Raw genomic sequence first — 13,897 nt, forward strand, 5'->3', positions numbered from 1 at the left:
ATCTGGTCGAGATCAGTACTTCGCTATGCCTCTGTGCAAAGAGCGGCAGGAATTTTCATTCAAGCAAGGCATGTGTGGCATCATTGGAAAGGTAATGACCTCAGCTACCTAAAAATAGCATCAACAAGGGAGTCCTGGCAACGGGATGAGGGCAAAGAGCTGTAATCCGGGCCACTTTTGAAATGTACAGTCAAGGTTTGACTGCATTTTTGGCCTGACCCAGGCCGGAACTGAACCCCCTACCTAAAGTTTAGAATGGTGGTGCTTGTTTTCCGGCAGCTTTGGGGGGGGGGGGGGGGGAGAGAAGCGCGAAAATTATTCGTCTGGAATTTAATTTCGTCTTTTTTGTCCAAGGAGGTTTCGAACTATACTAAATGCCGGACTAATGTCGATTTGTCCAGCTCTTCAATACACTCTCATGATCCATGGACGAAATTTATAACCAGACGAACCAGACTTTGGAGTTGGACGAAATTATTGAGCGACGAAATTTTCTGCCTGTACAGTATACTATGGTGTATGGAAGTATGCGCATGATGCCGGGAATACACGGGACCTTGTTCTAAAGACCACCTGGTTTTAAACAATCATTTTGCTAGCAACAGGGGGTGGTTGACTAAACCAGGCTTTACCGTATTATAAAAATATTGTTTTCCAAATTTTACCCAATACTGTAGACAGCAAGCTATTTAGGCCATGAAGGCCTCATCAGTACAGCCACGAGCTAAATAGGCCGAGCTACCAGGCATGGTGCAAAGGAGGCACCACAGACATGAAGATATCTCGTGGCTCTAGCGCCAGAGTGCTCAAACTACGAAAAGTAGCGGGAAATGCATGATGCAGCAGCAATAGAGGCTGTAGAGCTGCACCAAGTGTTTGTTTCCAGCACTTGATTTGCTATGAGCCTGAATGAGGTCCCGAGTTCGAGACCCGCGCTGGTAGCAGGGAGTAGGGGTGCACGGATTATGCTCGCACGCATCCGATATTATGCTTTCGGGCATTTCCCGCGGAACTTCGAAAGTATTCTCCCAAAACATCGAAAACATTCTCCAGAACCCCCCCCCCCCCCCCCCCCCCAAAAAAAGAACCCCAGCACGAGCCGTGCCTTGCGCATGCTCTTTAGTATGCAAAATGGACGGTCAGGCACGTGATCACTGCATGCAGGATCTACACTACATGTATCATAGATCTACATGTACATGTACATGCATGACTAGTGCACAGCTACCAGTGTCGTGTCCGGGTGTTGCTGCATGTACATGTATGTGCGTCCGGAGGATGCGCGCTTGTTCTCTGGCAGGTCAAAATTGACAGAATTCCCCCAAAACTCTTCTGAAGGTCAATGGATCTGGCAAAAGATCGATAGAATTCCCCTAAAATTCCCAAAAATTTCTCAACGATAGTATTCCCAAATTATTCCGGGAATAATCCGCGCACCCCTAGCAGGGAGTGTGTAAAAAGACTTTTTACGCGTAATGAACTGCGCCGACACCCACGGTCAACTGGGTAATCACAGCTTGGAGTGAGGATGACAAGGATGCAGTTTACAGGGTTATGGGCCTTACACGCCCGATTGGTTGAGAGACTCACCTCCTCTCCCCTGACTCACTTGTGAGGTCTGCATCTGCCACCAAGGTGAAAAGGCATAGTGGTGGCCTGCGGAAGCGAAGGCTATAGTTTGTGTGTTTCTGAACATTCAAGTAATGCTAACGCGGATCCCGCGAATATTATACTTGATTTGCTACTTACCATGTCGCAAATGACTTCTCTCAAGCAGTAGATCTTGAACAAGCTTCCAATCAGATGCTTGGCCTTTGAGATGTGTTTCGAATGGAACAGGTGAAGCAGTGCATCCTGCAGAATTAGATGCAAAATTAACGACACAAGACTAGGCAGCAGGAACGAACCGGCGTCAGACTTCTCACGAGCTGCAAGTTGCCGCCCGATACTGAAGCCTCGAGCGATGCGGATATACTCCAGCGTCACATTGTTAGCAACTTGGAGCAGCAGCAAGGACACGAACACATGCACGAAGATAAGCTTGGACAGTCCCACCACGACGTCTCTGACACCCAGAAACGTGTCCCGTTCAAATCTAGCAAGGCCATTGGTGATGCGATCGACCATCCGACCGAAGTACGCCTTATGCCATTTCGGTTCGTCCTTTCCGCCTTCTCGGTATTTCCAGTCCAGATAGGAGCTAGCGATGTAGCCACCGCCGCTCACGCTGCTCAAATAATCCAACTCCTGTTTGCTGTCAAGTATGCCCTTCAACACACCTGCACAGAAAGACGCGCTCCGGAAGCCCCCGCCTGATAGACCGAGGCCGAACGTCGGCCGATACTCCTCTTGCCCATCCTGTAGCTGTTGTGAAGCTCCTATCGATTCAAGGACGTCTATCGTTCGGTTGCGTCTCAGAGTTGTGCGCCTCAGTCCAAACAGCCGAACGCCAAAGAAGTGTGTCGCAAGTGGAGAACCACCATCAGAACTGGTAGTTGAAGCACTTGTCGGGGAACTTCCGTCAATCTCCGAACCGTCTCTATTCCCCGGCAACTCGAGGGGCCTGGCGTTTTGCTTCATGCCTGGCTCCGCCATGGAAGAATGTTATAACGGCGAACAACATGCAAACCTCTTTTTCTCAACAAAATTGATCTGTGCTTCTACAACAAACATAATGATTTATGTGGAGATGATTTCTACCAGGGCTACAGTTAAGTGTAGGGATCGCGGGAGTCGTAAAAAAAGCCGGCTTTTGCGACTCACTGAGTGAACGCCTGATTTCTACGTAACCTCGCCGGCCTTGCACTGTCTGTAGAAGAAATTCGGAAGAAGATCGGAGCTAGCTCACGACCTCGTGTGCGTTGTCCAGGGTTGTCGATGGTCCTGGATTTCAAGTGGATAATACACATGTGGTAATACTAGTATTTATTTAATACTAGTACTAGTAGTAGTTGTGCACATGGAAATCCGGTCGCACGTCTAGCGGCCCAAGGCCAGGGCGCTGGCCATGTAGCCGTGGCATGGTATAAGCGGTAGATCTACACACATGCATTTTTAGGTACACTACTACTGTACTACTAGTACACTACTGTCAGTACTGAGTCAGTACCTATGCGCTGCATGCAGCGCTGCAGCGCACTGGTCCCATCCGATCAACATGTGAACTGTTCTGTACGCGCAGATCAGAGGGCGCAGGGCCGCAGACCCAGCTGCACTGGTCAGGTCAATCGACAGGATTTCCATGTCCACGAGACCACGACTGATATCCTCATGCACAGTTATGCAGCATTCCCTCTCTAGTGGGACCATTGTCTAGGGCCTGTTTTGGACTTCCCACTCTAAGAATACAAACAAACAAACAAACACGACAGTAGCCTGAGTAGGATGGCACGATTTGAAGCGTGCGGGGCAGGCCGATTGAGCTTTTAGTTTTACTTTTACTTAGACTACTGGTAGTAGTAGTAGTTGTCAAGTGCACAGGATGACATTGTACAGTACAAAAGTGCTACATACGTGAACTTCTGAAGTTATGCTTGTACTTGTATTTTCATGTACAATGTAGATCTACATGTACATGTACATGTACATGTACCGGTACTTGAGAACGGGTTTACCATGGTTTACGTGAAACCATGACGCCGACCGGCATATGCAACGTTACGTAACGGCGAAGTCATGCCTAATTACTGTATAGACGATAGGCCTAGGCCCGTGTCAGCACAGCCGGCGGCAATACATGTACATGTACATGTATGCTGCAAAGGGGCGTAACTAGGCTTTTCCAAATCGCCCATTTTTCGCCTATTATTAGTATTTGGCATTTCGCTAGGCTCAAATATACATGTACATGTACATCAGTTTCGACTGCAAAATCAGCTGATTGTTCGAGAATCGGCTGCAAAATTGGAATATACAGTACATGTAATGGAAAATCGGCTAAAAGAATAGTTGGCATTATTGACTTCACAATTGCACTTTGCAAGAACATTTGGTAGATTTTCGGCGATTCTCAAAGGAACCCTCCAAAATCGGCGAAAAGCTACAGTGTAAGCTATTTTTCGATAAGTCTCTTTTTCAGCGAATTTTTGAGAAAGCCTATCGAGCGGTTACGCTCGCAGCAACATGATTCATTCGTACTAAACGCACTTTGCAACAGGCCTTTGCGGATAATGCCGGCAGAAAAATTGGCAGAATTCGGTACTTCTCCTGGTAAGTTTCATGCATGCTTGGTATGTGGATAATAAAATGGAGCAGAATTCGAGGAATTGCCCGCCGTAAGGTTTGTACATGACTTGTATGCCTATGTTTCTGTCAATTTCACTTTCAATGTAAGAAATATCTTAATCATGATGTAACGAGTCCACTCGGGCGATCCGCTATGTCCACACATCCTCACCATACTCTCAAAGTCTTCCAGGCTACAATGATGAATTGGTCTCTATTTAAAAATGATACCAATCAAATAATAATTGTCGGACCGGGAAAATCCTCAATAATGCAGCCAGTAATATACATGTACAATCATGTAGACTAAACAGCGATCGTGTCAGTGACTCTAGTCAGTATTAAACATAATACAATCATGTACATATATGTGCAAACACTCTGGACAAGCGTGTGAATTCTGCGAGCAAAATACATGTACATCTACAATTGCTACAAAAACAAACAAAAAAAAAAAAAAACCATTGCTACATGCACGTAACTGTATAAGGGCAGAGCATTACTCAGTTCTGTTCGTGTTCGTTCACAGGAATTAGCTGTTTAGTGTACATGTACATGTACTTGCAAGTGCAAACTCAGAAAGCGAGAGCAAAGCACCGCAGTGCAGCGTAGTACACAAGTGACTAGGGCGGCATGGCACACCAGCGTGAGAACTAATATTAATTCCCGTAGCTATGCAGAAGACGTTACTTCAGTAACGTCTGGCGCTAGCCAGGGTCCACACAGCTTTGATTTGGTATTAAATTTTGTTTGTGTGTTTGTTTGTGTCACGCCTGGCGCTATCCGTATCTGACGGCAAAAAAGCATAGGATGTTATAAATTTTTCAATTCTCCTATTTTTCAGGCATATCCTGGGATTCGAACCCGCACCATCGCCCTACATGCATTCCCCCATACACTTCGCATTCATACCCATTCTTCCAAGTTGCTTTACGTTATTATCTTGCGTTTGAAAGCCCTATTTGAATATTGCGGGCAGCTGTATGTGGCCAGCTGTGTTTGATGGTACGGTACGGTACGGGAGACGGTGTCGTATTACCCTCGATCGTACCTGTCCCGTACCTATCCCCTACCGTACCGTGCCATCAAAGACGGCTGGCCACAATGCATATTCAAATAGGGCTTTCAAATGCAAGATCACAATGTGAAACTACTTTGAAGAATTAATATGTATGCGAAGTGTATCGGGGGATGCATGCAGGGCGCGCGATAGTGCGGGTTCGAATCCCAGGTTATGTCTTAAAAAAAAAGGAATTTTTTAAAGAATTTATAACATCCCCATACTTTTTTTGTCTAGGTCATCAAGGCAAAAAAGCATAGCGTAGGGCCCTGAGCTTCCAAGCTCTCTCGTTTTTCAGACTGATGACATTAACATTGTCATTAAAAAGCAAAGAACGTGATCAAGTGAGATAAACAGCGCGCACAACATTGACTTTCGACAAATTTGCAGGCTACACATCAATAATAATGGTGACATCCTCCAACTGCCACCAGCCAGCCAATGGGACTGTTTGCGCTAGCAAATCTGTAGAATTTGTACGATAACAGTAAAAAGAAACTCAGTTCAAGGCAAGATCAGATGGTTCTTGCAGATTAATGCTATAACAAAAAGGAGCCGTTTGGGCTACCCGCGAATTTTCCTGGATATTACTTGTGAAGAGCAGCGCAATTTATGTAGAGACCGTTAGCCCCAGACATACATGTACATGTAATTGTTTTTTAGGAACAACAGACTCATTTTGTGTTCTTGGCTTCATTTTTGAAGTAGCCGAGCAATCATCATGCGATCTAGCTGGGTCTCTATTCCCAGTACGCTGTGCAATTCGTCGCTGCTCATTCTGCTTATGCTTCTTCCGTCGATACGCCGCCTCCGCACTCTATCAGCAAGATGACCGAGATTGCCGGCCCTCAGGCGATGTTCGAGTTCCCCTGACGACACGCGCTCCAGTGGCATGTCAACTATGCTTCCATCCGTCATGTCTACGTAGTTATACTCCAGATCACCAACGGTTTCCGGCGGTGTAGGTGGTGTTGGATTGAACACATTCACTCCATTGAGAGGGATGGAGGAGATGGTGGATCTCTTGTTCAGAGCGGGCAAAATGGAAGCCTCCCTGTTGGCGCTGGGGGCGCTGACCCTTGGTTTTTTCATCGAACTCCTGGCGGTTTCCGGCTTTCTGGCCACAGGAGGGATGTTGCAATGAGGCTTGCGTGGCAATTGTGGCGATACATCGCCGTGCGGTGGCGTGCCTAGTGCTGAAAAATCTGGCATCGGCAGACACGAGAGGTATGGAGGAGCCGGGGGCTGTATGCACTCCACATAGGGAACGGACGTATTCGTTGACTCTTGCGCCGCCTGACTGCTTGGCTTCGGTAGTCTCCATGGGATGGCGGAACGTGGAATGTTGTTTTTCTTGGCGAGCTCTTCGCAATCCTCGTAGTCAATCTCATCCTGGTCTTTGTCATCAGTGTGACTTGGCCTACGTGGAACAGCCGGCGCTTCTTCTGCATGCTTCAGCTCCTCGATAGACCTCAGCTTGGTATAGCTGGCGAGGTAAACGATACCCGACACGATGGCCTTGTACTGTGCCTCGCGGCATACGGTCTTGACCATGACATCCGAGGCTGTGTCTGCAGACATTCTGACAAATTGACTCTTCGTGGCCACCAACGACTCCTCGCCAAGGTATAAGAGCAACCAATTGGTGGAACGTGTTCGAGGAATTGCAAGCTTCCGTCCCTTGGATATAGTGGCGTCCCCACATTCGAAGACCTCCTGCAATCTTATCGGGCAGGTAACCGTCTTGTCTTGAACCCAGCGCTCGATGTCACTGAGCGTGAAGCGGGCTTGGTCATCATAGGCTTGGAAGCTGCAGGTCACGGCGAAGTCCAGTTTTGCAGAGTGGGCAGCGCACTCGTCCAGGGCACTCCAGGTCTTCAGGTTGCACGGTGTGTTGCCGACTGCGCATCTGTGCCATTCCGCACAGGCGCGCTGGTGTTCGGTGAGTACCACTCGGCTATCAACTCTGAACACATCACCAACGTCGACTGTGCAGTGTCCCTCGAGCGACATCCAACCAACGGTGGCAATCACATAGCGAGGTCTGTCTCGGTCCGTCAGTTTCATGATATCTCCCACAGACGCGAACGTCCTATCGTCGAAACGCGCTTCGGGAGAAAGAAGAAAGAAGGAAGCGGACGACTCTCGGTCGGTTAATTCTGATCTGTGGGAGTTCGTGGACTCGTCGAAAACCTCCACCGTAACATCGGTTTGCCTTCCAAGAATGGTGATTGAACACCCAACTGGCAAAGTCGGCTTACGCCTGCTGGCCTTCACATCAACGTGACGGTCCTCTACAAACTCTGTAACGCACGGAATCTGTGCCTGTCTTGACGCACAAAGCAAACTCGATGCCATTTAGGGGCTGTATCAGGGGCGTCTCGAGAATTCATGGGCCAATCTAGGTTCTCTGGAAATGAACCACTTGCACACTTCTGAAACTCGTTGTCCTGTCGCTGCCGATACACCAAGAAGACGTTAGTAACACAACTAATGGGCTCCCCAAACTAGCGCTTGAGTACTGTGTCATGCCCATCAAATACATCTATACTAGCACTCCACTCTGCCGGAATGTTCACAACGCCTCTGCGATGCCACCATATGCCTGTCTCTTGGCGCTTTCATGTCAATCGCGCATACGGTGCCAGGCGCGTTCAACCCGACACCCGGGCCAGCCAGGGCAGCTGCTCACGATCCAATCTTTCTGGCAACTGCCTCTCAGTGAGGTGGGGAAACAGGCAGGAACGCTTGCTTTCCAGCTGTGGTTTAATTACCATTATCGGGGAATGTAAATGTGTGCAACATTACAATGTATGTAGAAGTACATGCATGTACTAACTAGTGGATAGGCATCTTTTTTGAGTGATGGCCATACACAATCATGTCCTTTACCTTTTTTGGGTGTTTAAAGTGATTGTCTTTTGTGCTGGCTTACCATGCGGGTATTGAAAATTTAGGAATTTGCACGCTATGGGAACTACCCACTTCTCCACACTGCGCTCTTCGCCCACATTAACCACACCATAGCGAGGAAGTAAGTTCATTCTTGGAAGATCAAATGAATAATAGTGGTCGAGAGTATGGGGTGTGGTTGCCAGTTTAATCTGGGTTAGGCATTGGGTACCACGAAAAGCTGCACGCAGCGAGTTACATCCAGTTGCGGCAGAGAAGCCAAACATGCATGCATAGACATGTACCACGTGACTAGGTTGTGCCAGGACGGTTCCTACTGTAGGGTGCGACAGCTGAAGGAAATCTTCAGTCTGGAGGCGAGTTCTGCTTCCCGTTGGGCGGGAGACTAGTGCACACAGTGGTGGATCTGCCCTTTAATGAGTACACCTCCATGCTAACGTAACATCTTTCTGGAGGTGTATCTCACTTAGGCCCTGGCGGATAATGCCGGCAGAATTTCGAGCAGAATATGAGTTATTTTAGAAAAGGCGCAGAATTAGCATAATTCGGCAGAAATGTGCAGAAGAAGGAGCAGGTACTCTGCAGAACCAGCTACGAAGTGCGGAGAGGGCTGCTGGCGCCTATTTACGGCTCCATTGTGTTCACAAGCACGTGAACTCACTGGTACATGGTCCTTTTTGATACCTTATGGCCGCATTTGATAATATCGCGTCGTCCCATATGGACCGATAATGCCGGCAGAATTTCGAGCAGAATATGGGTTATTTTAGAAAAGAAGCAGAATGAGCAGAATTCGGCAGAAAAGTGCAGAAGAAGGAGCAGATACTCTGCAGAACCAGCTGCGAAGTGCGGAGAGGGCTGCTGGCGCCTATGTACGGCTCCATTGTGTTCACAAGCACGTGAGAATACCGGCAGAATACGAGCAGAAAGTCGAGCAGAAAACGCTACTTTTCCGAGCATTATCCGCCAGGGTGGTGTATCTCACTAATCCGGAACAGGCCCATTTGCAGTAGGAGTGGGTGAGCGGAAGTGCCTGACGGTTTTCCAAACATTGCAACACGGTTTTGTATTTTTATTTCGGCCAGTGGGCTACTATCACTTTCGTCTTGGGGGTTTGACAAGGGCAGTGAGCCCGCCTTTCAGCACCGGGAGTTGCACCTCGCTCGAATTGACTGTACTGAGTGCAGAGGACCCACACCTTGATGTGGTGAGGACGGTTCTGGAGTTTCTGCAGCCGATCCACCTGTTGGGCTGTACACGTAAGGCAGGAGTAGTAGAAGTTTGAGCTGTATCAGGTCGGCCATCACCATGGCTTTCATGAAGGCTAGGCGTGCTGCGAGGGTCAGACATGGCCTAGCTCGCCACAGAGCACCAACCATTCAGAGATCGCTTAGGTACTGGAACGAATCGAGCAAAAACGGATGGGCTCGTATACGAGAATATGTGAGTTTGAATGCATGCTTTCAGAGCGTGATGAAGGCAAGTAGTTACGTAATGAAGGCAGCGCGCCGCGCACTGGGCCATAACCACAGTTGCATACTCTTGTTTATGCACTCTTGATATCAGTTTACATTGTAGATGGTGATTCCATCCAATCTGCAAGTTGTACATGTACAGTGTAAATGTCGCAGGCACCAGGAAAAGTGTCACCATAATTATTGCAGCTGTTCTTGTGGCCACATTGGCCCGGGTGTCCTATACTGACGTGGAGTTGCAGTGGAGGAAACGAGATCCACCCACAGAAGTGAAGGTTGTGCCCATTCTTGATGCTCATGCTCCATTGCGCCACGCGTCTTCCCGACCAAGACAGCATTCACCATGGGTCAATGACCATTTGCTCCTGTTGATACGAAGACGGAACCACGCTAATCGGAAATGGCTGCAATCTAAGTGCCAGACTGATTATGATGCGTTTAAAGAAGCCAGGCGTACCGTGACTCGTATGAACCGTGAATTGAAGACGATTTTTTTCCAGGCCAAGTTCACCAGTGTTCAAGGTAATCCCAGGAAAACGTGGAAGGTTTTGAACGAGTTATCTGGAAGACAGCGTGATCAATCCGTTCCACAATGCTCTGCAAGCAACATTGGGCGTGTATTTGCTGATGTTGTCAGTGATCAACAACGAGCACCTGAACTGTGTCTTCTACAGGGCCCAGTGGGACCTAAGGGTATTACATCCTTCAGTTCGGTGTCAATAGGTTGTGTGCGTGAACTGTTGGGTTCCTTAGACACCAGCAAAGCGACAGGCAGTGATGGAATACCCGCATTTCTTCTGAAGTCCTGCGCTGATTTGCTAGGTCCCTCCTTAACATTGATATTATTAAAATGCATCTCTTGCTGTTGGTTCTGTGCCGGACGGCATGAAGTTGGCACATGTCACGCCGGTATTCAGAGCAAATTAGAGTACCGAAGCACATCATATCTTCATTCATTAAACGCTGCAGAATACGATAACCTTCTAGGACTGAGCCGCCGAGCTGCTCGTGTTGTATTTGCCTACCCTTCCCGTGCTGACGTTGAGCCCATTTTGCGTTGTCACAACCTCCACCCACTCAGCGTACGCCTCACTCTTTTAAAAGCTTTTCATTTTTACTTTTCGGTGCATCAGGTCCCTTGGCAGTCCCCTCATCTCCCAAATCTTCACGACCCGAAATGATGCTACCCACACTACCACCCAAACCAGAGGCCAAACATCCAGTAGTCTCTTTCTCCCCCCATTCATGTCCCGGCCAGGCCTCTACAGTCTCTCATTTCTTGGTGCTGACCGCTTTAATGCACTACCCGCTATTATTCGATCCCTGCGAACCTTGCCTGCTTTTCGCGCTAGCTGCTCACAATTTCTTCTTGGGCACCCTGTAAGAAGGCCATAGGCCTGTTGGGTATACCCAAGTAAAATAATAAATACTACTACTACTACTACTACTACTACTACTACTACTACTACTACTACTACTACTACTACTACTACTACTACTACTACTACTACTACTACTACTACTACTACTACTACTACTACTACTACTACTACTACTACTACTACTACTACTACTACTACTACTACTACTACTACTACTACTACTACTACTACTACTACTACTACTACTACTACTACTACTACTACTACTACTACTACTACTACTACTACTACTACTACTACTACTACTACTACTACTACTACTACTACTACTACTACTACTACTACTACTACTACTACTACTACTACTACTACTACTACTACTACTACTACTACTACTACTACTACTACTACTACTACTACTACTACTACTACTACTACTACTACTACTACTACTACTACTACTACTACTACTACTACTACTACTACTACTACTACTACTACTACTACTACTACTACTACTACTACTACTACTACTACTACTACTACTACTACTACTACTACTACTACTACTACTACTACTACTACTACTACTACTACTACTACTACTACTACTACTACTACTACTACTACTACTACTACTACTACTACTACTACTACTACTACTACTACTACTACTACTACTACTACTACTACTACTACTACTACTACTACTACTACTACTACTACTACTACTACTACTACTACTACTACTACTACTACTACTACTACTACTACTACTACTACTACTACTACTACTACTACTACTACTACTACTACTACTACTACTACTACTACTACTACTACTACTACTACTACTACTACTACTACTACTACTACTACTACTACTACTACACTACTATTCATGGCTGGAAATCCTCAAGATCCGGGAAATTATCGCCCTGTGTCTCTCCTGCCAATTGTGTCGAAGCTGTTAGAACGAATTGTCCATAGACTACTATCCTTATTTCTGGACAAGGAGAATTTGTACCCTCCCTGTCAGTTTGGCTTTAGACGTCAACATTCAACGGAAGACGCTCTAGTTTTCGTCACGGACACGTTTGTTCGCGCTCGCGATGCCGGACAAATTACTGGTGCTGTGCTCGTGGATATGTCCAAAGCATTTGACAAGGTCAGGCACCAAGTGCTCAATAATGATTTGTTTGAGCTTGGCATATCTGGTTCAGCATTAGTTTGGTGTGCCGACTATTTGTCCAATCGTCGCCAAATAGTGCACATTGCTGAGAACTATAGCCGTCCTTTCCCCTGCATGTGTGGCGTTCCCCAGGGCTCTGTTCTTGGTCCGCTGCTTTTTATACTCTATGTTCGTTCGATCCAGTCCATTGTCTCCGAGTTTTGTGTGAAAGTTAAATTTTAATTTGCTGACGATATTCTATTGTATGTTTGCGGTACGTAGAAGAATGCTCTTAGCAACTCCCTGTCTGCAGCTGTCTCAGCCATTAGTACCTGGCTGTCAAACCGCAATTTAATTATCAATGGCCGGAAGACACAAGTGCTCTTCCTGTCTACGCCACATATTACTGACCACCAATTTGCAGTCTACTGTCATGGAGTGCAGTTCAAGCAAGTGAAATGTGCAAAGTACCTTGGAATACATTTGGACCAGGATCTTTCTTGGAGGACTCAAGTTGATTCTATGGTCACCAAACTTGCCAGTAAAATTGGTATTCTGTTCCGAAATCGACACAATATTCCGCTGACTTGCCGAGAAACCTTTGTAAAGTGCCTAGCGTTGCCAGAGTTTCTATAATTATGCATAAAATTGTTTTTCTGCTGGCCTTTCCTTAATTTAACCCAGTTAGGTAGGCTTGAACGAATGCTAAAGCGAGCTTTGCGTTCAGTGTACGATACTGGTTTTTGTAGCCCATCAAGCCCTTTATTTGTGAGACTTGGTCTAGATCGTTTGGCATGTATTGCAAAAAAATTACTGTATTAGACGTGGCGCTGTTTGGAAGGCCGCTGTAGTGTCACATTAAGTCAAATGTTCGAGCGCTATACTTAAAATAATGGTCTTTCAACGCGTAGCCTTGTATCACGCACTCTTAAGTTGCCCATGCTCAGAGCTGCCTTTGTCATGGCGCTTCCTTCCAATGTGCTAAGCTGTGGAATGATTTACACCCTCTAGCTCGCTGTGTGGATAACTTCGCCCGTTTTAAGAAACTGTTACCCCAATGCCTTGCTTTTTCACGCTAGTACTTATGACTTTCATCTATGCAAAATGTATGCAAAAGTTGGGCGCCCATCGTCTGTTGCCTCCACCATTCGTTCTATCGCGAACATGATCACCTACTCAATAGTCTATTGTATTAATAATTCAGGTTCGGCCTCATTTCTCTGTGCTGCGCTGATGAGTTCAAAAAGAACGAAACAGCATGCTGTCCGCAGATTGAGTATTTCGCTCCTGCTCTTGTAGCAGTTGAGCACTCTTGCGTGGGGTAGTGCCTTTGCTGTTTGCGTTATGCAGAGCTCACTGACTTGTCAGTTTGAGCACTCTGGCAAGGTACGTTCGGGCCTGATTGGAAATTTTTATTTCCATTGCTATCAGGTTCGGCCTCATTTCTCTGTGCTGCGCTGATGAGTTCAAAAAGAACGAAACAGCATGCTGTCCGCAGATTGAGTATTTCGCTCCTGCTCTTGTAGCAGTTGAGCACTCTTGCGTGGGGTAGTGCCTTTGCTGTTTGCGTTATGCAGAGCTCACTGACTTGTCAGTTTGAGCACTCTGGCAAGGTACGTTCGGGCCTGATTGGAAATTTTTATTTCCATTGCTATCAGGTTCGGCCTCATTT

At 46.8% G+C, this 13,897-nt stretch overlaps 1 protein-coding gene across 1 annotated transcript in view; it reads right to left on the reverse strand.

The window, feature by feature from the left end:
• Positions 1-2,823, reverse strand: part of LOC135820113 (uncharacterized) — a 20,546-nt gene extending 17,723 nt beyond the window's left edge. The window contains exon 1 of the mRNA XM_065333422.1: positions 1,750-2,823. Coding sequence (XP_065189494.1) covers positions 1,750-2,595 — 846 coding nt within the window. The 5' untranslated portion in view covers positions 2,596-2,823. The remainder of the gene's footprint in view (positions 1-1,749) is intronic.
• Between the last annotated feature and the right edge of the window lie 11,074 nt (positions 2,824-13,897).

Source organism: Sycon ciliatum, chromosome 6 (assembly GCF_964019385.1).
Source record: "Sycon ciliatum chromosome 6, ocSycCili1.1, whole genome shotgun sequence".
NCBI classification, from domain to species: Eukaryota; Metazoa; Porifera; class Calcarea; order Leucosolenida; family Sycettidae; genus Sycon; species Sycon ciliatum.